The sequence below is a fragment of the Stylophora pistillata genome, chromosome 14 (genome assembly GCF_964205215.1).
Source record: "Stylophora pistillata chromosome 14, jaStyPist1.2, whole genome shotgun sequence".
Classification (NCBI taxonomy): Eukaryota; Metazoa; Cnidaria; class Anthozoa; order Scleractinia; family Pocilloporidae; genus Stylophora; species Stylophora pistillata.
This window is the reverse complement of record NC_142532.1, coordinates 20,698,823-20,725,686: the sequence shown is the minus strand read 5'-3', so window position 1 is coordinate 20,725,686 and position 26,864 is coordinate 20,698,823. Positions and strand designations below refer to the sequence as shown.

General features: G+C 39.3%; 2 protein-coding genes and 1 pseudogene across 3 annotated transcripts; all 3 read left to right on the top strand.

Moving 5' to 3' along the window:
• The first annotated feature begins 1,627 nt into the window (after positions 1-1,627).
• Positions 1,628-20,363, top strand: LOC111347641 (uncharacterized; annotated as a pseudogene). Its single transcript, XR_015995200.1, has 11 exons — positions 1,628-1,997; positions 3,575-3,923; positions 4,861-5,010; positions 5,271-5,393; positions 5,645-5,770; positions 6,581-6,829; positions 8,179-8,490; positions 9,048-9,299; positions 10,075-10,398; positions 19,242-19,490; positions 19,998-20,363. The product of XR_015995200.1 is annotated as an uncharacterized LOC111347641 (transcript).
• Positions 10,812-16,232, top strand: LOC148717031 (uncharacterized). The gene is made up of 5 exons (XM_088744460.1): positions 10,812-11,294; positions 11,876-12,003; positions 12,291-12,367; positions 12,639-12,759; positions 15,186-16,232. Exons 2-5 carry the CDS (start codon positions 11,902-11,904, stop codon positions 15,234-15,236), a joined length of 351 nt encoding a protein of 116 aa, XP_088600586.1. The 5' UTR covers positions 10,812-11,294; positions 11,876-11,901; the 3' UTR covers positions 15,237-16,232.
• Positions 20,364-21,249: 886 nt separating the features above from the next.
• LOC148717030 (uncharacterized) lies at positions 21,250-24,956 on the top strand. The gene is made up of 4 exons (XM_088744454.1): positions 21,250-21,556; positions 22,275-22,592; positions 23,111-23,359; positions 24,260-24,956. The coding sequence occupies exons 1-4, from the start codon at positions 21,256-21,258 to the stop codon at positions 24,577-24,579; spliced, it is 1,188 nt and encodes a 395-aa protein (XP_088600580.1). The 5' UTR covers positions 21,250-21,255; the 3' UTR covers positions 24,580-24,956.
• The last annotated feature ends 1,908 nt before the right edge of the window (positions 24,957-26,864 follow it).

Sequence of the window (26,864 nt, the reverse complement as noted above, 5' to 3'; positions counted from 1 at the left end):
TTTAGTTGGTCTTCGATTTACTATTATTGCTTTCCAAAACTTTAACTTAAGGAACTCACACGACGGAAATTTTGCAGCTATTTTGAAACTACACACGTCATTTTATTGAGCACGGCCGTGCGTACATAAAGATTTTGTTCATGTTGACGCAATAGGAATCATATAGGACTAGCGCGCGCGCTATGTTATAAATATATTTGAATCATTTAGACAGAAGGTTCAAGAAACACAAAGCGGGAAAATTGAGAAACTTAAAGGCAAGTAAATCTTTCTTTATTATATTCAAAAGAAATACTTATTTAAACATGCTCTGAGAAGAGAGCCAACGTAAACAAGTTGCGTAAAACTTAAAAGACTCTCAGATTAGTTATTTTTAGCTTATTTTCCTTACAACTCAAATTGCAAGACTCGCAAAAAATTATAGGAAGGCAGCTTCGTGTTAGACTCAGAGGTGAGGAGGGATCAAAATATACGGAACATATTCACAAGTCACGTAATTTCCATCTTGAATGTGTGACTCTTTTTATCTAATTCTACACATTCTGGAGTAAAATGGGAATTCAAACGGCTTCCATCTTTTGGCCCAACTGTCTGATTCCGAACAGCATGAAAACCTTGCCATAAAAAATTTAAAGATGTTTCCAATTTAGTTTTAAATGTAACACAAAAAAGCTGACAAAATCCATGGTAAAAAGATTAAGAATAGCAGAAAGTAACCATGATTGTTTTGGCCAAAAACTCAATTGTAAAGCAACTGTTTGGGCATGGCTAAAAGACACAGTTTCTTTACTTCCCTCCTTTTTTTATCCTACGGCAGATCCAGAAATCTGAAATGTGGAATAAACTATTAATCGATAGGAAACTGATTCAGATTAAAAAAGCGAAAGGCGCGTCAGAAAGGTGAGGCGAGAATCCCTTTATTTGCTGCAAATGACCTTTCCCTTTAATTTCACGCGCATCTTTAACGTGATAGCGCTTTCTCGCGCATTCTTGCACATTCTCGCGTGTTTTTCGCTTTCTTCCCTCGCCTTATTATTATTATTATTATATGCGGAATTTTTTTCTTCTATAGAACTTTAAAAACCTAGCCTCAAAAAATGGAAACTCTAGAGGGGTTGACTTGAAACCTAAACGTTTCATAATACTGAGATGCACGCGTAAGCAAAGTATCATCATTTTTTCTCTGACTTTTCATCTTGGTGTTTTCTTTTTCTATGGGAGTAAAAGAGAGGGGTAATTAGCAATGAATTTTCCACACCTGCTGGTAAACATGCAACGTTTCTTTCATGAATAAAGCCTCGAGCTTTGTTTAACCAACCCCCAACCTGAAAGGCAACGTATCACGCACGGAATGGCGTCGATATTGCGGTAAAAATCATTCGCCTTGTGAGTCCACAACATTTTGACCATTGTGATGACGAATATCTTTGTCGATAAGAGTACAAACCACGCTAAACCACTGTCGATTTGTGAATTTCATCGTTTGTAGCCGCTCTCACTGAAAAGATCTAGAAATGATACAGTATGAAACCTTTGATTATAATCCATGGTCTTGCGACCTTTTCTGACATTTTAAGTAGGAGTTTAGGGAAAACAAGTAGGCAAACGAAAAGGGCAAATGTGATATCATAGTGAAGTGCATATAAATTGTAAGTGTTATCGTTTGTTTACCTAACAAACGTGTTGTCAATGTTTCTGTACATTGTCTTCACAATGCAGCCAGACACCCACTGGTTAAAAACTTTTCCATTGCGTGAAGACTATTTACTTTTAATTAAGGCTTGGCGGTCATGATTATCAGTTGTTTTGTCTGCTATCATTTTCTAAGGGATAATAAACCCAAGGAATACTGGCATTATATTCATCACCTTGATGACCTGCCGAGTCTTGGTGCAGCGAGGTCCAAAAGTTATTCCCTTATAGATACATATATATATTTGAATCATCTAGACATGAGGTTCGAGAAACACAAAGCGGGCAAATTGGGAAAATTAAAGGTAAGTAAATCTTTCTTTATTATATTCAAAATGAATACTTATTTAAAGAATGCGGGGTAATTAATTTTCATCCTTTGTTGTCAGCTGCCCAGCATAAGGAACCACAAGATGAATTCTGTTTTGGACAACATTTCGGAACTGGATGAAAATGATGATGCACAGCAACATATATTCCAACATAACAAATTTTTGATTATTCACCGAGAAAAGATTTTTTCTCGTGTACAACTTTTCGGTTCTAGAGCAATTTTTCTTCAACACGATAAAGGAATTTGCGATTTAGGTTTCTTAAATATGTGGATCATCTAACTAAGACAACATGCAAAAAATACGATATTTATTCAGAATTTTCCGGAAAGGATTTGTACGCTAATTCTTAAGCAACAATGTAATGATTCGAATCTAATGTTGATTTATGAATCCGAAAAGTTAGTTTGCCGACTTTAAACATACTCTGACAAAAGACCCAACGTAACAAGTTGCGTGAAACTTAAGACTCTCAGATTAATTCTTTTTAGCTTATTTGCCGTACAACTCAAATTGCAAGACTCGCAAAAGAATTATAGGAAGTCAGCTTTGTGTTAGACTCAGAGGTGAGGAGAGAGCAAAATATACGGAACATATTCACAAGTCACGTAATTTCCATCTTGAATGTGTGACTCGTTTTATCTAATTCTACACACTGTGGAGTAAAATGGGAATTCAAACGGCTTCCATCTTTTGGCCCAACTGTCTGATTCCGAACAGCATGAAAAGGGTCCCCCCCTGACCTTGCCATAAAAAAATTTAAAGATGTTTCCAATTTAGTTTTAAATGTAACACAAAAAAGCTGACAAAATCCATGGTAAACAGATTAAGAATAGCGGAAAGTAACCATGATTGTTTTGGCCAAAAACTCAATTGTAAAGCAACTGTTTGGGCATGGCTAAAAGACACAGTTTCGTTACTTCCCTCCTTTTTTTATCCTACGGCAGATCCAGAGGTCTGAAATGTGGAATAAACTATTAATCGATAGGAAACTGATTCAGATTAAAAAAGTCGACTAAATGGTCGAAATTCAAGAGTCTATCCAAGAAAGCGTAAGGCGCGTCAGAAAGGTGGGGCGAGAATGACCTTTCCTTTTAATTTAACGCGCATCTTTAACGTGATCGTGCATTCTCGCGCGTTCTTCCGCATTCTCGCCTGTTTTTCGCTTTCTTCTCTCGCCATACAGGGCGTTTCTGATGAATTTGATTAAAAGCAAGTTATTTGAGATGAAAACGAAGCTAAAGAGGATGGTTATGCATTCAGAGTTTTAGGGATATTTTACTGGTTGTTTAAATCTTGAAAAACTAATATTGTGTGTTTGAAATATTAACGATGTATCTAAGATCGCAACGGTTGTGAACCCTTGACACGAAAACAAGATAAGTTATACGATAGACAACCCTTGGCACGAAAACAAGATAAGTTATACGATAGACAATAACCCTTGGCAGGAAAACAAGACAAGTTATACGATAGACAATAATCAATACCGTTACTAAGGGCAGGGTTGTCAGTCTTACTGATATTTTAACATATTTTTGTCAATTCAGGCCATTTTTGCTGCAGCTCTGAAGACAATGGTCCTTCCAAAACTCTCCTACATAGCAGTGGTAGTCTTTGTATGTGGAGTGTTTTCCGATGCTAACGCACAACAATGCAGCGTGGGCGGAGTCTCAAAACTTGGAATGATGCTGCAACGTCACATCTTCAAGAGGATCACGGTTGCTTCCCTGGGGGACGTGTGTTACCATGAGTGTACCGCTGACGTCAGATGTCAAAGTTTCAATTACGTTTTCACACAAGAGACTTGTGAATTGAATAACCGTACCAAGGAGGCCAGACCCGAGGATTACGTTCCAAACGTGGAGCGGTATTATTTCAAACGAGATTTGAACAGGGGTAAGTCAAGATCTAGATATAAACTCTCCCCTCTGTCTGCTATAAATTTCTGACAATTTTAGCTCCTAGAATTTTTCAAAACATAACATAACATAACATACATGTTTATTCAAATTCATATATAACTACATGAATTTGAAAGGGAGAGTCAAGAGGTTAACCCTATGAATAAAACTAGCCTAAAAACTACAACAAACAAAAAAACCCGTAAATTTATAGCTTTAAAAAGGATTTAAGTTTACATTTAAAAATTTCTGGGCTATCGGCTTCAACAACATTACTAGGTAAATTATTCCAATGACTAATTACATTGTTAAAAAAAGAATATTTGAAACAGTTAATTCTAGATAATTTACAATAAAGCTTACACGAGTGATTCGCCCTAGTGGATTTGACTCATTTTTAAACCATTAAAACCTCAGTCATTTCTAAGGGACAAGTCATCATATGTGTGGGGAGGGGGGGAGGTGAGGGGTGGTGGGCAACAGAGTGTAACGAGGGGGAAAGCAGAAAACTGACTTCCAATTAACTAACAATTACGGGGAGAGGGGCATAAGAATCTTACAGAGCCTTTCTTCCCTTTTAAGATTAGTCTATTTACTGAAGTTAAATTCATCAACTTGTATCGGTGTGCCGCTATGAATCCAACTAACCAATCACAGTGGAGTACTTGCGTCATGAGGAGAAGGGTAACCCGGGTGACCACATGACCTGAGGAAGACAAGCAGAATGGAGTCTGATGGTCGCCACCCATATTGGTGGAGAATAGATCAATAGAAAAAGCCAAAAAATTAAAAATCTTATCGCTTTTTACCAGTATGAATAACCACAGCCTTTACGGGTCAAAGTAACATTAAGATCAATGCCTAATAATACAATAATACAATTATAGCCACATTAGACATTTTTACAATACATGGGTATTTTCTTGTTTTAGTCCCTCTCGGCTCTATTCCTGAGCTGGCTGCAGAGACTTGTCAAGAAATCAAATTGAGCGAAGGAGGACAAGCGGTCAGCGGCAAATACTGGTTTTCTTCGATTGTGCCCGCAAAGACTGTTCTGGCTCCTTGTGACATGAAAACCGAAGGTGACTGAAATTTTGAATAGTTTCGTAGAATCGATACAAAGCAAAACAATAGCAATCCCGGCTTACTCTGGAGATTCGATCTAAAGTTGCTTTAATGGTCGATTAGAATAGACCCTTACACCATGTCATCTTCAATTTAGTTTACTGCGAGACGCTATCGTCAATAACAGTCATTTTCGATCAATTGCTGTGACAAGTCTATGGAAGACTCATAATTTAGCGGATATGCTCTTTTTCTTTTAAACTATCTCTTTTTTCAGACGTGGACGAATGTAATTCAACAATTCCCGTCTGTGACATCAATGCCAAGTGCGTGAACACCATCAGTTCTCACAGTTGCAAGTGCAAAGCGGGTTTTACTGGAAATGGAAAAAAATGTATCGGTAAGCTATTGCAATGACTTTCACTATTGCCTGAAGAAATTCATTTCAAAACAAAGCAGAACCATAGCAATCTCGATCGGCTCACTCTCAAAATTCCATTTAAAACTACTTGAATGGCCGATTGGAATAGTCCCCCACATCATTTCATCTTCAATTCAGTTTACAGTGAGACGCTTTTACCAATAACAGTCATTTTCGATCGAGCTTTGCTCCTGAGTTCTGGCCATTTACTTTGTTATCCATTCTTTCAGATGTCGACGAATGTACCAAGAATTCACATGATTGTGATGTGAACGCCCACTGCAACAATACTATAGGTTCCTATCGCTGCACCTGCAATCCCTGGTACCAAGGAAACGAAACAACCAGCTATTTTCGTGAGTTTTAAAAGTAGCATTTAGACAGGAACGAACTAAGCAGTGTCCTTAACTCTACCTCAGTTTCAACATTTCAAAGGAGAGTAAATCCCAAGACGCTTTATTTTACCACTTGTGAACATCATATCTACTTCATGACCGGTCATTATTTCTAGCCTGGGTACGGAAGGGAGTGGGCGCAGGAGGGTGGGGGGTGGGGGGGAGGATTATAGGGAATCACATGATTTCAACAGATTAGATGGGATCAGCCCTAATTGACAGGCACTAAGGGGAGGGAGAGCCATGAAAAAAAATATCTAAGCGGTGAAATCAATTTGTTTGCCAATCATAAGCTTTTTTCTGTTAATGATTATTTGTTATATTCTCATACTCCCTAGTGTTTGATTCAGTGTTAATAACCCAAGGAGAAATTTGCTCCTGGTCACTCTTAGGGTTAAAAGGATTCAGAACTGAAGACATAAATTCCAATATGTTCAAAACAGCAAAAACACAATTTACATAACAATGAAATTTTAACTTGACGAAGCTCTCACCAACATTTAAATTACTGAAAAGAAAGCGAATTCAACTCCTATGACTGAGACAGCCTTTCCATAAAGCGCACTTCCCAATACACACGGGGTCGGAAAGGTTAGCAATACCTAAAATCGATATGCGTCACACTACGATTGTCACAATGTAATTCAGAGAAATGAAATGGTGAAGTGAAATCTTAACGAACATCGAGATGACAAATGCAACATGACGCGAAAACTTCAAGGGAAGACATCCTTACCTTTCCTCGATTTTTTTGTTTATTTATTTAATTAGGTGGCCTGAATAGTGCCGTTATTCTTACTGGCCTCGACTGCAAAAACTACACAGAAAAGCTGCTTTCTTATCTAGAGCCGGTCTTCCTTAGCTCAAAGCGGAGCACGTTTGTGAGGTGTTGGCACGCTAAGACTGACGGCTGGGCAGCATCGACATTCCACAACAACTGCGATGGGAGGGGACCCACAGTGACACTCATCAAAGCTGTTAACTCCATCTTTGGTGGCTACACTGATGTATCATGGAGCAGTAAGTACATCTTAGCCATTACGTTTTTTCGGTGCAGCGTGTTAAGTATTTAGAAAGGCAAGGAATTAACGTTGTAAAAAATGCTTGGCGTCTATAACAGAAAAAAATGTCTCTGAACCACGTTCCTTGAAATTCTTCCACCAGGACACTCAGGTGTCCTGGTGACCAAGCAGTAAGCAAGTTTCATAATGAACAGATATATATCTTTGTTTTGTTGTATTGTAGCATTAGTTAAATTTAGGATCCAAATATATTCTCTATCTTAACTGCATTTATTGATTATCGCAGAACCAAAACCAAGTTTGAAAATACTATAGTTGTAGTCAGGCATGATGATAAATAGAATTTTTTGTTGTTGTCACTAACTAAAAAACTTTGTGTGAGGACATTTCGGTTAAAATACTATAACCTTCTTCAGCAATAAAATGGGTACGAAAGCAAATGAGTGCTTTAAAAAGAGCCGCAGAAACGTCACTTGGGATTGCCAAGGGCCTTGTGAACGTCAGGAATGTAAATGTGTTCATTTGATTCACAAATTGAATGCCAAGCTTCTAAAAATAATCTTTTCCACCATTGGGAACAGCGGTCAGTGATCTTGACGTCCTCGAGGTCAAAATCATGATTGTATCTTATACAATGTTGGGTTAATAAAGAATTTCTATCTCCCGTGAAAATCACCCTCTTGTGTTCTCTAATCCTGGATCTTAAGGCTCTTGATGTTCGACCGATATAAACTTTGTCACAATTTTTATAACTGATTTTATAGATCACTACTGTTGATAATGTGATATGCTGACGTCTGTTCTCAACCTTACACTGCACCCGTAATTCAGCCTCTGGGCTGCAAATAAACTAGATTACTGTGTGATGGATGTCCTCCCCTGGGGTGGGATGGGTGGGAAGGTGAGATCGATAGACTAAAGCGGCTGTCAGAGGCGCCTGATATGCTGACGTCTGTTCTCAACCTTACACTGCACCCGTAATTCAGCCTCTGGGCTGCAAGTGGTCAGATATAAACTATATTACTATATTACCATAAGTCTTTACTAAATTCGTCTTTAGGTTTTTTTAAAAAGGAGCCAACGGTCGTTACGGTTTTATGGGCAACATTGATATTGAATTGGTTTAGAGTTCTTGCAATTTTTTCTGAAATTCCTTAAAGATATGACAGGGTGACAAAACCTCTGTTGATTTGAGACTGATTTGTAGACCAAGTGGTGCTTAAAACTAATCTTAGAAAACTACTGACAACTGCACTCATGAACTGCACAAAAAACACCGCGCTTGCAAGCAATTCGTTAAGTGTGTTATTGTCTTTCACTTTATCTCCATTATAATTATCATGTTAGGTTCCTGTGGTTGGTCATACGCCACCAAGGCCTTTTTATTCTCATTTAACAACGCCAAAGGATACAATCCTGTGAAGCTTACACAATACCGATACCAGCAACACGCTATATACAGATGTTCCTCCGACGGACCCCGTTTTGGTTGGGAAAATGACATCTACGTATCAAATGATGCAGGGAACAATCAACAGTCTTATACCAAATGTGGCGGGACGTACTCCAACCCCTCTGGCTACTCGACTGGAAACTGCGCATTTTTTACAGGAGCATATCATTTTACTCCATCTGACATTGAGGTTTTTTTCGAAATAGGTGAGTTATTGTACAGAGACACTTTAACCCCTGTCGTAAATATACGATGACTAAAGACATACATTCTAATCCATGGCAACGTTCAACGATTCTAAGAGCACATGCGCTGAGCCAAATACAGCAGCAAAATACTACTCAGGTCATTGTGGCAACAGCAGCAAACAAATTGTATCGCAGTTCCGGGGTATCAGTGCATATCAACTAAATCTGGGAAGAAATTGATCTACACGCATGTTTTGCCATTAAATTTGAGCAAATGAGTCGGGTCGAGTCCGGCTAAATTCGGTACTTTTTCTCTTTTCGTTTCTCCATTTCACATAAAATTAGGAATATGTGCTTTCGTGGAGTTATCTTGTTGTATTTACAGAATAAACTCACGGGGAAATATTGAGTTTAAATCTGATTACATGGTGAGTACCTCATATTGTGAATAAGAAGATCTGGGACTCAATTAATCGTAGAAAACTCCGACGGTCGTGAAAAAAGGAATAACATGTTTCTTGATTCTATGATATCTATAATTGTAGTTCACATCAGAGTTTTGATCACGAACATAGGTGGCCTTGGTACATCTTATATTCTTGGAACCCTGGATTCCAACATGTACTTGGGAAAGCTGATTTCGTTTTTAGACCCAGTTCTTCCCAGTATATCCCGTACTGACTTTGCAAGGTGTTGGCACGCTCAGACAGACGGCTGGGCGGAATCAACATTCCACAGCAACTGCGATGGGAGGGGACCCACGGTGACAATCATCAAAGTGAACAGCTACATCTTTGGTGGATATACTGACGTGTCCTGGGGTGGAGGTAGGTATATATATTAAGTTTGTTAAGAAGAGACAAAACAATTCTATCGGATTAATCATTCTTCCCCTCCTGTATTTTGGCCATCAGGATGTCTTCACACATATATAGTCCATGGATATGAATGTTAGTCGATACACGTGTAGCACAAGATTACATCCAAAAACATCTAGTGATAACAACACCAAGATCAAACGTCTAGTAATGACAACTCTAAGATAAAAGGGTTCTTTTCTTTCAAGTCTCATTAAGTTTTACTCGCTTTTCTTCAGAGTGATCACTCAACCTAGTGGGCTTGAAATTCATCTTTTCTATCGGATATAATATTTTCGAAGCCTGATTTACAAGGTTGAATTTTTTTTTTTTCAGTTCTCGGATACATTTCTACATTTAAAGATCAAGTAATAGCTAAATGACTTAAATCTGTGCGTACATCTGAAGAAAGTAACAGATAACTTCGGGTAATTTTACATTTTGCTATTTTAAAAAAGATTTTGGATAAAATTTTGGGCCTGGGTACGAAAATAAAAATTTAAAACAAATGTTACCAGGAGCCCATTAATGGGCTTTTGATGTCACCCAATATTTTGCCATGTCCATTGAAGTATTTTGTAACAGTTTTTATGCCCAAATTCGTAACATCTCTCCCTCCCAATCACAAACATCTAGCCTGGAAAAACTCCCCGTCTAGTCTATGATAGAAAATGAACCCCCTCTCCTCTGGGGGGTTTATGTTTTCTTCCAACTTCCAACGCACGACTGTATTCTTCTATTTCAGCTGGTTCTTGCGCAGGTTATTCTTCCTCCAGTAAGGCGTTTACCTTCTCTCTCTATAACGTCAGAGGATACAATGCTGTGAAGCTGACGCAATACCGAAACCAGCAATATGCGATGTACAGATGTAATACGTATGGACCTACCTTTGGCGCTGGGGGGGATCATGATATCCGCATATCCAACGACGCTGGAAACAACCAAAACTCTTACACCACATGCGGTAAAACGTACTCGACGCCCTCAGGGTACTCAACTGGAGACTGTGGTTTTTTTACAGGAGGGTAAAATTTTTCTCCAACGGACATAGAAGTATTCTATGAAACAGGTAATTAAGAAAAAGACACCTTTTCAAGGACAAATTATTAATAAGACGTGTGGCAACATCAGTTCGTGGAATGTAGAATTCTTCCAAAAAAGATGTGTTGCTGGAGAACGAATAGCTTACCTTTTTCCAATTTCAAAGAAATTTCTACGCTTTACGGTCTATTTCGCAGCAATTCTTTAAGTTCGTCACACAGCACGTTGCGTGACGAGTCTGAGAAGCATCACGAGCCACAGGTAAACGGAAGTTCAAACATTCGAAAAGGCTGGTTGCTATGGAGTGACGTCATAAACCGGATAAGTTTCCATCATCGCCTTGACAGCCTTTTTCGATAATTGCTCGCAGTAATCTGAGTAGTTGCTTGAATTTGTACAATCTCGATCTGTTCCTGCTGGGTACAATGAAGCCTTTTGTTTATTAGGGGCTGGATCGGCCTATTGACATTTGAAGATTGGATTTCATATTAATATGCGTAAGCAAAAGCGGGAATGTTTAGTTTCCCGCGGTCGAGTGCAGTTATGGATCCCTTGAAACTTCGAAGGGTTGAATTGCTTCATTCTCTTCCAGATGAGTCAAGGGAATGGTTTATCTTAAATTTCAAGAATTGTGGCATAAGAGTCAGCAAGTTTTTTGAAGTAGCCTGTTGGTGGCACATTTTTCAAGCGTTTTGTACGGTCCAGCTTTAAAAAATGGCGGAAGCTTGGATGACCGATATGTTCAGAACAACAAAGTGGCCATCGCCTCTCTATTTGGAGTTGTTTCTACCATCTTCCGGCAGAAATTTGAAGAAGGAGAAGTGGTGAGATATCTTTGGTTGATCGATAAAATAAATTCTTGATCCTGGATCAAGAAAAGCTTGGCAAACGTTACTTAGCATTTTCAAGCTAAGACGAACCGGGGTAAGTCATAACGTTTATATTTTTATTAAGATTGGAAAAAGTGAGTTTGCTGTCTTATGTTTTGTTGTGAATGCTGGTTTCACGGTGTATCAGAACTCATCTCTGCTTGGCAGGAAAATCACATAATTGGCTGAGTTTGATTTTACGCTGAGCCTCTAAGTCTTCTAGCTATGATCACTTTTTATGGCTACTTTGGGAGAAATTTCGGGTTTGTTTCCTTGATAGGGTCTTGACAGTATTATAATTTATTTCATTTCTATTTTTCTACGATAAAAGATTTAAATCGCCAGAGGGATGCCATTGAGAAAACTGGAATAGTAGTTAATGGAAGATGCTTTAAAATTAAATTTCCAGGTTATTTGTGTGTGCCAATCTTGACTCTTTATATTTTTTTGTATCTTATTATTTTTTATTTTTGCAATGTTTTTATGTTACATGTCTAGTTACGTGATAGTAATTATTGAATCCATTTTATGCTTGGCAGTGTTAGAAAATATCTGGGAAAGTATAACATTTGAGATCTTTGGTGTAGCTATTTTAACTTCAACTTCTTCTTATCTTCTTGTCTTTTTTCATGACAGTTACTCTTGATTACAAAACACTGATAATGCTGCTCAAGCAAAGAGCTGGTGATGCCAAAAAATATATCAATGAACTTTGCAAGCAAGGATTGGACACAGAGTGCTGTGTATTCTGCAAAGTTATTAAGGTAGGTTATACCTTCAATGCTAAATGACATGCATCATAGTAGAATTATACAATAACACAAAACATATTCAGCCTACTGGTATTTGTTATGCAATTTATTTATAATCAATTAGTGAGAGCTTTCTTGGCTTTCTTGACTTTACAGAAAGGCAGACGAAAGGTGTCCATAAAAGTGAACATATTTTATCTGTGGTGAACAGTGATTATATATCTACCATGAGTAGTGAACATTATATGACTTTAGCTCAGTTAATTCATTATTGAGTGATACATGCAATTTATTTGTAGGAATGTGCCTCTCCTGATGTTCCTTTTGGGGAAGCCTTTGCTGAGTGTTTCCTAAAGAGCAAAGCAAATATTGGGGGGTAGGTACAACTCTGCATTTCTGCATTGACATGCATAAAAAGTTCCAGCTTGCAGTATGGTATTTCACTTTCTATTGGAATACATGTCTTTAAATCTCACTTGGGATACTTAGTTTGATGGACAGTTGGCATACTGCCGGCCGACAGTTGGCCGACAGACTTTTAGGGGAGCTGTTCTTCACTTTTACCTAGTTACCAGCAAAAATATAGTAAGCTTGGATTATAAAGGTGGAAACTTTATTCACTGTTTTTTTTTTTCTGTCTGTTTCAGATGGAAGGGGTTAAGAGATGACTTGCTCTTTCTCCTTGAAGAGGAGCCATGTGATGTTAATTTATGTGCTCTGCCTGCAGTGTATGACATTTTAATTTTTAAATTCTGTGCACCCATTGAAGTAAGGCATAGTCAACATTGTATCATTTAAAAAAATCTATTTTCTTGAAGTCTTATCCTGTAACAATATTATTTTGTTTATTGTTGCCTGGTCACTTCTGAGATATATATTTATTTGTCATATTTCTAAGATTTATATGGCACTCGGCGTAATGCCTGAGAGCTTCTGGGATATAGCAAACTTAGTTTTTCATTCACTGTTAATAGAGGGAAATTATGTCTTTCCTTTCTGGTTCACCCAGGCTGAAGCCCTTCATTCAGAGTAATGCCTGAGCAATTCTGGGATATATAACATACCTAGCTTTTCATTCATGGTCAATATAGGGAAGTGTTGTCTATCCTTTCTGGTTCACACAGGCTGAAGTCCAGGCATTCAGAGTAATACCAGAGCACTTCTGGGATTTATAACATACTTAGCTTTTCATTCATGGTCAATATTGGGAAGTGTTGTCTATCCTTTCTGGTTCACCCAGGCTGAAGTCCTCGCATTCAGTGTAATGCCTGAGCGCTTCTGGGATATATAACATACATAGCTTTTCATTCATGGTCAATATAGGGAAGTGTTGTCTATCCTTTCTGGTTCACCCAGGCTGAAGTCCTGGCATTCAGTGTAATGCTTGAGCGCTTCTGGGATATACAACATACTTAGCTTTTCATTCATGGTCAATATAGGGAAGTGTTGTCTATCCTTTCTGGTTCACCCAGGCTGAAGTCCTGGCATTCAGTGTAATGCCTGAGCGCTTCTGGGATATACAACATACTTAGCTTTTCATTCATTGTCAATATAGGGAAGTGTTGTCTATCCTTTCTGGTTCCCCCAGGCTGAAGTCCTGGCATTCATAGTAATGCCTGAGCACTTCTGGGATATATAACATACTGAACTTTTTATTCATGATCAATATAGGGAAGTGTTGTCTATCCTTTCTGGTTCACCCAGGCTGAAGTCCTGGCATTCAGAAAAATGCCTGAGTGCTTCTGGGATATACAACATACTTAGCTTTTCATTCATGCTCAATATAGGGAAGTGTTGTGTATCCTTTCTGGTCCACCCAGGCTGAAGTCCTGGCATTCAGTGTAATGCCTGAGCGCTTCTGGGATATATAACTTACATAGCTTTTCATTCATGGTCAATATAGGGAAGTGTTGTCTATCCTTTCTGGTTCACCCAGGCTGAAGTCCTGGCATTGACTGTAATGCCTGAGCGCTTCTGGGATATATAACAAAGTTTCACATAGCTTTTCATTCATGGTCAATGTAGGGAAGTGTTGTCTATCCTTTCTGGTTCACCCAGGCTGAAGTCCCGGCATTCAGTGTAATGCCTGAGCGCTTCTGGGATATATAACATACTTAGCTTTTCATTCATGGTCAATATAGAGAAGTGTTGTCTATCCTTTCTGGTTCACCCAGGCTGAAGTCCTGGCATTCAGAGTAATGCCTGAGCGCTTCTGGGATATATAACATACTTAGGTTTTCATTCATTGTCAATATAGGGAAGTGTTGTCTATCCTTTCTGGTCCACCCAGGCTGAAGTCCTGGCATTCAGTGTAATGCCTGAGTGCTTCTGGGATATACAACATACATAGCTTTTCATTCATGGTTAATATAGGGAAGTGTTGTGTATCCTTTCTGGTCCACCCAGGCTGAAGTCCTGGCATTCAATGTAATGCCTGAGCGCTTCTGGGATATATAACTTACATAGCTTTTCATTCATGGTCAATATACGGAAGTGTTGTCTATCCTTTCTGGTTCACCCAGGCTGAAGTCCTGGCATTGACTGTAATGCCTGAGCACTTCTGGGATATATAACAAAGTTTCACATAGCTTTTCATTCATGGTCAATATAGGGAAGTGTTGTCTATCCTTTCTGGTTCACCCAGGCTGAAGTCCTGGCATTCAGTGTAATGCCTGAGCACTTCTGGGATATACAACATACTGAGCTTTTTATTCATGGTCAATATAGGGAAGTGTTGTCTATCCTTTCTGGTTCACCCAGGCTGAAGTCCTGGCATTCAGAGTAATGCCTGAGCGCTTCTGGGATATATAACATACTTAGCTTTTCATTCATTGTCAATATAGGGAAGTGTTGTCTATCCTTTCTGGTCCACCCATATTGAAGTCCTGGCATTCAGTGTAATGCCTGAGCGCTTCTGGGATATACAACATACTTAGCTTTTCATTCATGGTCATTATAGGGAAGTGTTGTGTATCCTTTCTGGTTCACCCAGGCTGAAGTCCTGGCATTCAGTGTAATGCCTGAGCGCTTCTGGGATATACAACATACTTTAAGTTTTTTTATTCATGGTCAATACGGGGAAGTGTTGTTTATCTTTTCTGGTTCACCCAGGCTGAATGGAAGTTCTGCTATTCACAGTAATCCCTTAGTGCTTCTGGGATACCTAACATTCTTATTTTCTTTGACATTCACAGGTTAATCAAGGGAAGTGTTGTCTATCGGCCTTACTGGCTCACCCAGGCTGAAGTCCTGGCATTCAGTTTAATGCCTGAGCGCCTCTGAGATATTTGACTTACTTAGCTTTTCATTTATGGTTAATATAGGGATGTATTGTCTATCCTTTCTGGTTCACCCAGGCTGAAGTCCTGGCATTCAGTGTAATGCCTGAGCGCTTCTGAGATATACAACATACTTTAAGTTTTTCATTCATGGTCAATACGGGGAAGTGTTGTTTATCTTTTCTGGTTCACCCAGGCTGAACGGAAGTTCTGCTATTCACAGTAATCCCTTAGTGCTTCTGGGATACCTAACATTCTTATTTTCTTTGACATTCACAGGTTAATCTAGGGAAGTGTTGTCTATCGGCCTTACTGGTTCACCCAGGCTGAAGTCCTGGCATTCAGTTTAATGCCTGAGCGCCTCTGAGATATTTGACTTACTTAGCTTTTCATTGATGGTTAATATAGGGAAGTATTGTCTATCCTTTCTGGTTCACCCAGGCTGAAGTCCTGGCATTCAGTGTAATGCCTGAGCGCTTCTGGGATATACAACATACTTTAAGTTTTTCATTCATGGTCAATACGGGGAAGTGTTGTTTATCTTTTCTGGTTCACCCAGGCTGAACGGAAGTTCTGCTATTCACAGTAATCCCTTAGTGCTTCTGGGATACCTAACATTCTTATTTTCTTTGACATTCACAGGTTAATCTAGGGAAGTGTTGTCTATCGGCCTTACTGGTTCACCCAGGCTGAAGTCCTGGCATTCAGTTTAATGCCTGAGCGCCTCTGAGATATTTGACTTACTTAGCTTTTCATTGATGGTTAATATAGGGAAGTATTGTCTATCCTTTCTGGTTCACCCAAGCTGAAGTTCTGGCATTCAGAGTAATGCCTGAGGTTTTCTGGCATATATAATGTGAAGAAATTCTTGTGACGCAAACTTTTCTGTTATTTGAGCTCTTCACCTATATCTACAGCAGAGCGACAGGAATAAATAGTCGTTTGAGACAAAAATTTGAAAAACAGCTTCATTTAGGGACCGGTCATTATTTATCGCCTGGGGGGGGTCGGAGTATTTAGGGGGGGATCACATGGTTTTTTGAAGACCTTTAGGGGGGATCAGCCGTAATTGACAAGCATAATGGGGGGGATCAGACCAAAAAAAAGGAATTTTAGGTCGCGCCAGGACCCCGGGTGATTGCATTTGTAAATACTTTGGTAGGATTTGCCGCTGGGACTCCCCCAACCATATATTCAAGACCACGTTCAGTTGTATTTTGTTTTATATAAACTCTATTCTAGCCCAGACACAAAACCCAAACCCTTTTACAGACCCTCCATTTTGTAAAAAAGAATCACTATCGTAGTCTAACATACACGTTTTTATTCAGGCACGATCTAAATTAGAAAGGTAATCAAGATTTTGAGAATGGAATACTTACAATTGCTCAAAATTGTTTCATAACGTTTCAGTTTGTTTTATAGAGAATCGTAATCTAAAATCATAAACTTTCATTATTTTAATACGCGGCCGAATGAAAAAACAACTAAAAAAGTGTTTATTTTGGTGAGGCTGTATCTTGTTCCGCTTCCGTGTCAGAATCTTCGGCAGCCCTCTCCACTGGCTCTTGCACAGTCTCCTCGTCAGATTCATCTGAATCCTCGCCCGAACTATATCACTTGCAAATATCACTTGCATATTCAAAAAGTTATTTGGCGGTGGCTGGGAGAAAAGGGGGGGGGATCATGAAACTTTCCACTACCGATAAGGGGGGATCTCTAAAAAACCAGATACTCTACGGGGGGATCAGGTAAATGCTTCGATGTGACAACAAAAATACTCCGACCCCCCCAGGCGATAAATAATGACCGGTCCCTTACTGTTAAAAGTCGCCCTGCAAACCGCTACGGGAAAAGAACATCCAAACAAAAAATGCTGCCAAAAAAACTCAATAAATAACACAAGGCAAAACACTGCTGGTACATTTCTTTGCGAAGCTGGATCGTGAAATCTCTGATGCGACGTTTTTGTAGGGCGTAAACACACGACGACGATTGATTTCCTGACAAACTGGGTAATATGAGATAATATAAAGTATGAAACAGCACGAAGTAACACGCACAGTCTCAAGTGATCGATATACCGTATTTCCTTGAATAAGTGCCCACCCCTTGGCCATTCAAACTTGTAACTCTGAATAAGCGCGACACCGGAACCCTTTCTTTTTCAGCTTTCATAACATTTTAAACTTTTACTACCTTAGATGAATATGTTGGGAGAGATTCTTGCTTTAAGAGTTATATTACGCCGATGTATTATCTTTCCTTTTTATATGGCTGGCTTCGCAAGCGGTGCAAGGTGCAGCGAATTCTGTGAGCTGATTGGCTATTAACCCTTGCTTATTTTTCGTTTTCTGCGGTGGCCAGCGTTGCAGCCATTTTGTCTTTGTGTAACCTGCAGGCAAGCTCTCGCTTGGCTCTTATCGCTTGGCTTAGGTTTGAGTTTTCCTGCTTGGTCAATAACGCATTACTGGATCTACCGCGCTCTATGTTAATTTCCAAACCACTCTAGCGCAGAGCGCTTGACTCAGTATTTAAAGTTGGTTTTTCGGAAAAAGTCAACGTCCCACCCCTCTCAAGAAGCTTTTAGAATATAAAAATTCAAGGACTTTCTAAGGATTGGTTAAATTCATTGGGGGACTTGCCCTGAAATTAACGGACTTGCAAGACAGTACGAACCCTGTTAAAGTTCAAGGGAGTTTAAACTTGTTCGTAACGTGTCATTAAACGAAAGTTGGTCTTTGTCTGTTTAAAAGCTTTGTCAGCTTGTTCAACATCTATCTTGATTTGAAAACAATTATTATTACCCCCGGTCTCTGTTTATTCACGATTTTAATCATCGTTGCGGAAAGGGTAGCGCAAAGAGATTTTCAACACCAGTGCGTTAATCACATCGTACCTATAATGTCTGTAATCTGTCGCAACTATCTCTCGCAACTATCTATGAAGGCCAGTGACAAAGAATCTTATGTGTACTGCATGAATATCGTTTAAAAAAACTGGAACAGTGTGTAAACTATAAATGCGACATAAAATATCAGTGAGAAAAAGCCGCCATGTATTGTGGACTCTGCGTTAAACAGCAAAAGCAATTATAGGTTGTAATATACCGAGTTTATTCCCAATAACTGGTAACCGAATGCTCAAAAATTACAGCACCAAGCGTCAGCTGTCAAAGATTCCGAACACAGCGGAAAAAAAGTCGTCGGTTCTGGAATTTACTTTGTTTCCGATCCGAAAACAAAAATCTGGTAAAATTGATTAGAAAACAAAACACTCAGGCCGCCAGTTAAATGTCGTAGTAAATAAGCGTCGCAGCCTATGTCAGTATTAATGAAGTTAACTAAATCCGCAAGCATTGACTAAGAAATGTTTCTTCGACGTGACTGTAACTGCCGCAACACACTCCGGGCGAGCGCTTTGTCTTGTCACTATTTTTAAGCGCCGGCCATGTACACTTTTTTCGAATACGGCTTCTTTAATTACCTTTTCACGCCATAGGATGATGACATGATTGTGTAAAAGTTGACGCCTCTATCAGATTAGGAGCGAAATACGATCAAAAATTTTACTCAAGCAAGCCACTGGTATCCAGCAGAGAATGCGGACTAAAAGTACGGATTCTCTGCTGGATACCTAGACTTTTTTTGGTTGCTAACGGCGTGAGGCTCGTTATGTTAGTCTGAGCTGCCGCGGGGGTTGTGGGTATTAGATGAAAACAAAGTCGGTGGAGCCACTTGAAAGAGCGGTTGAGCTGACAAAAAAAGATTCTCTCTCTGCATCGCCTATAATATCGCCTGGTAGATAAGCTAGAAATTTTTTAACTTCCTGGATCAGTAGTGAGAGATTATTTCACGGGCCAAACGAGGGTGATAAAATTATCCACTTTAGGTGACTCCACGAATCAAAGCTATAAGGGTTGTTCCATTCCTTTTGCTAACTGTAAGTTTAACTTTCCGTCTCCCTCCTCAGGTCTCGGTTTGTCTGACATACTTCGAAGCCTTGATTACAACAAGTACTTGAAGATGCTGTTTTCGTATTTGGACCCAGTCCTTATCAGTAAAGAGCGTAGCAGGTTTGTAAGGTGTTGGCACGCAAAGACTGACGGCTGGGCGGCATCGAGATTCCACAGTAACTGCGATGGAAGGGGACCCACAGTGACAATCATCAAAGTGAACAGCTATATCTTTGGTGGATATACGGACGTGTCCTGGGGGGGAGGTAGGTATAACAAACCTTTTAAGAAGGATGAGATGATTCCATCAAATCAATCCTGGTTCTCTTGGAGGTTTGAGAGAGTGGAGGGGGTGCGCGATGAATTTTTGAAAGATGCTCCTCTGCTATGAGCTTCAAGCCTTTATCATTTCATTTTCGTGTTTTGGTTTTTTCACACATATATCATCAATTGAAATGTTTGCCACTTGATACACCTGCAGAACAACATTACATCTTAAAACATTAAATAATGAGCGACAACACTGAAATTCAAAAGTTTCAAAAGGTTGTACTTCCTTTTCTTTAGAGTAACCCCTCAAATCTGTCATAGTTCTTATTCGTACACGTTTCTATGCCCAAACTCGTAGAATCCCTCCTTCCATTTCGCAAACCTCTAGCCTGAAAAAAAAAATACCCGTCTTGCCCATAATAAAAAATGAATCTCCCTCCTTCAGGGGATTCACGCTTTCTTTGAACTTTTTAACGTATGACTACATCATCGTTCTATTTCAGCTGGTTCTTGTGCAGGTTATTCTTCCGCGAGTAAAGCATTCATCTTCTCACTCAATAACGTCAAAGGATACAATCCTGTCAAGCTGACACAATACCGATACCAGCAATACGCCATATTCAGATGTTCCTCCTACGGACCCACTTTTGGTGGGGGACATGACATCTACGTATCAAATGACGCAGCTAGGAAACAATCAACAATCTTATACTGAATGCGGCTACACATACTCCAACCCCCCGGGCTATTCCACGAGTCAACAATGTGGATTTTTCACAGGAAGTCGTCTTTTTACTCCATCTGGCATTGAAGTTTTCTTCGAAATAGGTAAATTATTGTTGAAAAAACACTTTAAAACCTGTTGCTAATATACGATGACTAAATACCTAAATTTTTATCCGTGGCAACGTTCACCGATTTTAAGAGCGCATGCGCTGAACCATATACAGCAGCAAATTACTATTCAGGTTAATGTGGCGACAGTGTCAATCGAATTGTTCCCGGGTATCAGTGCATATCAACTAAATCAGGGAAGAAATTACATGTTTTTGCATGTTCTGCCATTAAAAAACGCCATGTACAGATGTTCCTCTTACGGACCCACTTTTGGTGTGGGGCATGATATCCTGATCTACGATAATACAACAGCAGTCAACAATCTTATACTGAATGCGGCCAGACCTACTCCAACCTCCCGGGCTATTCGGGCCAACAACGTGGGTTTTTCACAGGAAGTCGTCATTTCACTCCATCTGAGATTGAGGTTTTCTTTGAAATAGGTAAATTAATGTACAAAAACACTTAGCAACCTGTCGTTGGTATGCGAAAGATGAATACATAACCTTTAATCCGTGACAACGTTCAACGACACTAAAAGTGCATGCGCTGAACCATAGTGCGAAATACTATTCAGGTTATTGTGACAACAGTGGCGATGGAATTATCTCAGTGTTTATCAACTAAATCAGGGAGGAAATTGCATGTTTTGCCATCAAATTTCAAGCAATGAGTCGAGTCAAATCCGGCTGAATTTGTTACTCTTTCGCTTTTCGTTTCTCCGTTTCACATACAATTAGGAATCTGTGCTTTTCGTGAAATTTAGTGGCTATATTTGCAGATTATATTCACGGGGAAATATTGATTTTAAATGGGATCACATGGTGAGCACCTTACGTTGTGAGTAAGTAGATCCGGGGCTCTATTCTTCGTGATAAACTCCCATGGTCGTGAAAGAAGGAATAACATCTTTTTTTTTGTTCTATGACGTCTGTAATTATAGTTCACATTCGAGTTTTGTTCACGAACACAGGTGGCCTTGGTGCATCTCATATTCTTGGAAGCCTGGACCCCAACAAATACTTGGGAAAGCTGATTTCGTTTTTAGACCCAGTTCTTCCCAGAGCATCCCGTACTGACTTTGCGAGGTGTTGGCACGCTCAGACTGACGGCTGGGCGGCATCGACATTCCATAGCAACTGTGATGGGAGGGGACCCACAGTGACAATCATCAAAGTGAACAATTGTATCTTTGGCGGATATACTGACGTGTCCTGGGGTGGAGGTAGGTATATCAAATTTGTTACTGAAGAAAGAGACAAAACGATTCTATCGGATTAATCATTCTTCTCCTACAGGTTTGAAGGAAGAAAAAGGGAAGGGGTGAGCTCCATGAAATTTTGAACGATTCTCCTTTACTATGAACTCCAAGCCTTTACCATTTCTTTTATCGGATATAATATTTTCGAAGCCTTATTCACATGGTTGGATTTTTTTTCAGTTCTCAAAACCATTTTTAATTTTTTAAATATGTGCCTACATCTGAAGAAAGTGACAGATAACTTTGGGTAATGTTACATTTTGCTATTTTGAAAAAGACTGAGTTAAAATTTCGGGCCTGGGTACGAATAAAAAAATTTTTCAATACAAATATCACCAGGAGCCAATTAATGGGCTCTAGATGTCACCCAATAATTTTCCATGTCCATAACAGCATTTTGAACCAACTCTATGCCCAAATTCGTAAAATCTCTCCTTTCCTCTCGCAAACATCTAGCCTGGAAAAACTCCCCGTCTAGTCTATGATAGAAAATGAACCCCCTCCCCTCAAGGGGGTTTATGTTTTCTTCCAACGCCCGACTACATTGTTCTTCTATTCCAGCTGGTTCTTGCGCAGGTTATTCTTCCGCCAGTAAAGCATTCATCGTCTCACTCAATAACGTGAACCCTAACCCTCCCTCAGGCGACAAATAGTGACCAGTCCCTAACTCTTTTTATTTTAGGTCCCTGTGCTTATTCTTCAGCCAGCAAGGCTTTTGTTTTCTCTCTTTACAATGCCAAAGGATACAATCCTGTGAAGCTGACACAATACAGACACCAGCAATACGCCATATACAGATGTTCCTCCTATGGACCCACTTTTGGTGCTGGCTGTGGTCACGACATCTACATAGCCAACAACGCTGGAAACAACCAAAACTCTTACACTAGATGCGGTTGCACGTACACGACGCCCTCAGGGTACTCAACTGGAGACTGTGGTTTTTTTACAGGGGGGCATAATTTTTCTCCAACGGACATAGAAGTATTCTATGAAACAGGTAATTAAGAAAAAGACACCTTTTCAAGGATAAATAATTAATAAGACGTGTGGCAAAATCAGTTCGTGGAATGTAGAATTATACTCAAAAAGATGTGTTGCTGGAGTACGAATAGCTTACCTTTTTTCCAATTTCAAAGAAATTTCTACACTTTACGGTCTCTTTCGCAGCAGTTCTTTAAGTTCGTCACACAACACGTTGCGTGACGAGTCTGAGAAGACTAGTCTGAGCTGCCGCGGGGGGTTGTGGGTATTAGATGAAAACAAAGTCGGTGGAGCCACTTGAAAGAGCGGTTGAGCTAACAAAAAAAAAGATTCTCTCTCTCCATCGCCTATAATATCGCTTGGTAGATAAGCTAGGAATTTTTTAACTTGCTGGATCAGTAGTGAGAGATTATTTCACAGGCCAAACGAGGGTGATAAAATTATCCACTTTAGGTGACTCCACGAATCAAAGCTATAAGGGTTGTTCCATTCCTTTTGCTAACTGTAAGTTTAACTTTTCGTCTCCCTCCTCAGGTCTCGGTTTGTCTGACATACTTCGAAGCCTTGATTACAACAAGTACTTGAAGGTGCTGTTTTCGTATTTGGACCCAGTCCTTATCAGTAAAGAGCAGAGCAGGTTTGTAAGGTGTTGGCACGCAAAGACTGACGGCTGGGCAGCATCGACATTCCACAGTAACTGTGATGGGAGGGGACCCACAGTGACGATCATCAAAGTGAACAGCTATATCTTTGGTGGATATACTGACGTGTCCTGGTCAAGCAGTAAGTAACAAACAAGCAAACATCCCTCACATGTAGAAAAGATAACAAATCGATTAGTCAAGGACTTTTCTTGTAGCAATCAGTACATCTTAGGGACAAAAAATATCATTGTAGACAGTAAAACTTGAGATCTCGAAGTAGACAAACTTTTAAATGGCTTGAAACACGTTTGGAACGCATTTTAACCTAAAAGTTTTTTTTCGGATTTGATTTGATTTTTTATTATTGATTTTGATTTTATTTTATTGTGACATTCCCATTTCGAGGTATTTCTACATGTTTCGTTTTGTACACTATTCTTATTGCACAGCTGAAACAAAGAATGTTTAATCAATGCTCTACTGGATTATGTGTTGTCTTTGAAAAACACTGGACCATATTTCAAGTTCTCTTTTTGAAAAGTAAAAATATGCTCTTGTGTTTTATATAATTTGTTTTTTTTTAACAAATTAAGGTGCTCGGTTCTAGTTCGGCAAGTTAAATTCATTTTGAATTCATCACCATGAATTTTTCTTTTTTCATATTCGCATAGTTTCAAACGTTTTTACTGAACACAGCCACCGGTGCAAAATACCCAATCATAAAGTTGGTCCTTATTTTATAGTCCTCATAGATAATCCAAAGAAAAACGGAAAAACGCTACCATTAACAATACAAAGCCAAAAATACGAAATGTCAAAAAGGTGATAAAATGACATCACCGCTTCAGATATTTTCTCCTTTTATTTCATGCATGGTCCGGTCCCCTCCTTACTGCCTGTTAATGAGGACTGATCCCCCTTTTTTATCTTGAAAACGATGTGATCCTCATTCCCAAAAATCCTTCGCCCCCCACCGTCCCCTCCCCTTCCCTCCCTTAGGTGACAAATAGTGACCAGTCCTTAACTGTTTTCATTTTAGGTCCCTGTGGTTATTCTTCAGCCAGCAAAGCTTTTGTTTTCTCTCTACACAACGTCAAAGGATACAATCCTGTGAAGCTGACACAATACCAAAACCAGCAAAGTGCCATGTACAGACGTTCCTCCTACGGACCCACTTTTGGTTCTGCACATGACATCAAGATATACGATAACGCTAACAGTAATCAACATTCCTATACTTACTGTGGCTACACGTACTCCAACCCCTCGGGCTATTCGACTGGAAACTGCCAATTTTTCACAGGAGCATTTCATTTTACTCGATCGGACACTGAAATTTTTTACGAAATAACAAACTGAACAATGCAAAACTACGCAGTCTAAGTAAGTATGAAGTATGTATATTAACATTTTTGAGTTAATAGAGTTACTGCCTCTTCGCACAAGGCCTGGTCAACAGAAGTAGCTCTGTTTCTGTGATCTCATCTCTCCCCTCTTTTTGTCGCAAACTTGTAAATGAGTTACAAGATTTACCAAGATTTCGGTTTTGACAATTTTTGTTGCTGTTGTTACTCATTGTTTTTTTAAACGGCTACTCGGCTAATCAGTGTGGATTTTTCACAGGATAGCTCTCTTCACTCTACCATTTTTACTTTACCATTTTTTAGGCTGAAAAATTATATCAGTTCAGTTGGAACCTACAGAAAAGAATCGATATTTGTTTTGAAATAACCTACGTCAAAGGAATTTGAAATTTGAAACAAAAATATAATCATCGAACTCAAATATCAAGAGCATTTCACCAAAGGTTGAACTTCCTGTTTATCTTATTTAATCACTTAACCCTTTAGCTCGACTAGACTAATAGATTTTAGCCAGTTACAGGAGCGGCTAAGATCTCAAAAAATCATAATCCTGATGTCAAAAAAAAATTAAAAATATATATTAATGCATCCACCTCCAACATCTTAAGGGATGTTGGAGGTGGATGCATGGAGACATAAGAAGTCGGATCCAGTCTCCAGTCAGTAAAGACGAGCGATAGGGCGAGTAAACCACAAACGGCCGTTTGTGGTTAACTGAGAAACAAATGACCAAGAGCCTGCTACAGACAGACAGATAAAAAGCTTTAATATCCGCGTTTAGCTTCACATGTGAGACGGTGTCACCTTTAAGAATTGTATATTTGGAAAGGAACATTCGCAACTCTTCTGTTTCCTTCAAACAGTAGACTCAAAATTAAATAAATTAAATAATGGTTTTGATTGACATTACACCGAATCTGTTGAACGTATTGATGGGATTGAAATGAAGAAAGAAACTGATTTAAAATGAGCGGAAGCAATTAAAATGGTTGTCCTCTTACTCTTCAAAACCAGGAAAGGGTGACATGGTTGAAAACTAACGTAGCGCCATCACCATTTCGAGAAATAGAACAGGCTTAATACCCTGTAACCTCTGAGGGTGACTAATATCTAAATTCTCCCGTAAGTATCACTGCTGAATCAAACATTAAGCTCATGAGAATTAAGGAACTGATCATATGGAAATGTCCTAGGAAATGGAAAGAGAACAGTATGGAGAATACACATACTGATGCTTGGGTGTGAAGGATCAACTATTTTATTTTTCAAAACGGTCATACCGCCATAACCACTGAAGATGTCGGTTTTCTATCTTCAGTAAAAAGATCTGAACTAGATTTCATGTCATATACACACAGATAAGAGTGTACACGATAAACGCCACATCTCGCAGTTGACGGCAAACGTGGATTGAAAGTTCTGTGGTCGCTAAAATCCTTTTTATATTTACATGTATTTTAACACACCATAACTTAAAAAACTGCTTCACAAATTGTATAGAAAAAACTTTGTCGGACGGTTGATTCTTTTGACAGAAGTTTGGTTGTATCATCCAGGGAGGTAGCCATTTGACCAGGCCTTTGAAAAAAACTCGACCCCATTTGTTCTTAATACTCAGAGTACATATGAACCCTTGGTCGGTCGATAAGGTTTTAGTCATACAAAGATATAGTCTGATAAAGCTTTTGAAGTCATCAGGACTATTCAATTAATATCTGACCATATCTGTGCCTGACTTCAGGGTTAAAAGTTTTTATGTCACAAATCAACTGTAATCCTTGGGATGTAAATAAAACTCAGTTAACCACCATTGTTTAACCGTTGTGATATAACCTTCGTCCTCAGTTGTCAACGACTGAAGCAGAACAAATTTGATTCGAGAAACCCAAAGTAAAATGTTTGCACGGGCATATCGCGCTCCGAATCAAACGGGTGGGCAAAGTTTCCCGATCCTGGGTACAGTTTCATGTTTTCCGCGCTTACTGTTTTGTTCATCTCTGCGCCTGTACACAGTTTAATTTTTCCCGCGCTCACCACCATTTCAAAGTTTCCTGGCACTAGACAAATCAATAGCTGCATTAGTTCCTATCATTCCCCCGCTTGTGCCGTAGTAACACGCGCACGATTTCCCGCCGTTTTGCTTCACCAATCATTCAACTCACCAACAACCTTCTTACTTTAATACGCGTGCTCATTTGAATTGACTACCGTAACAGAAAATCACTCGTCAGGAATAAATTGTCTTCGCAAGGATCAAAGAAACCAACGTACTGGGAAACT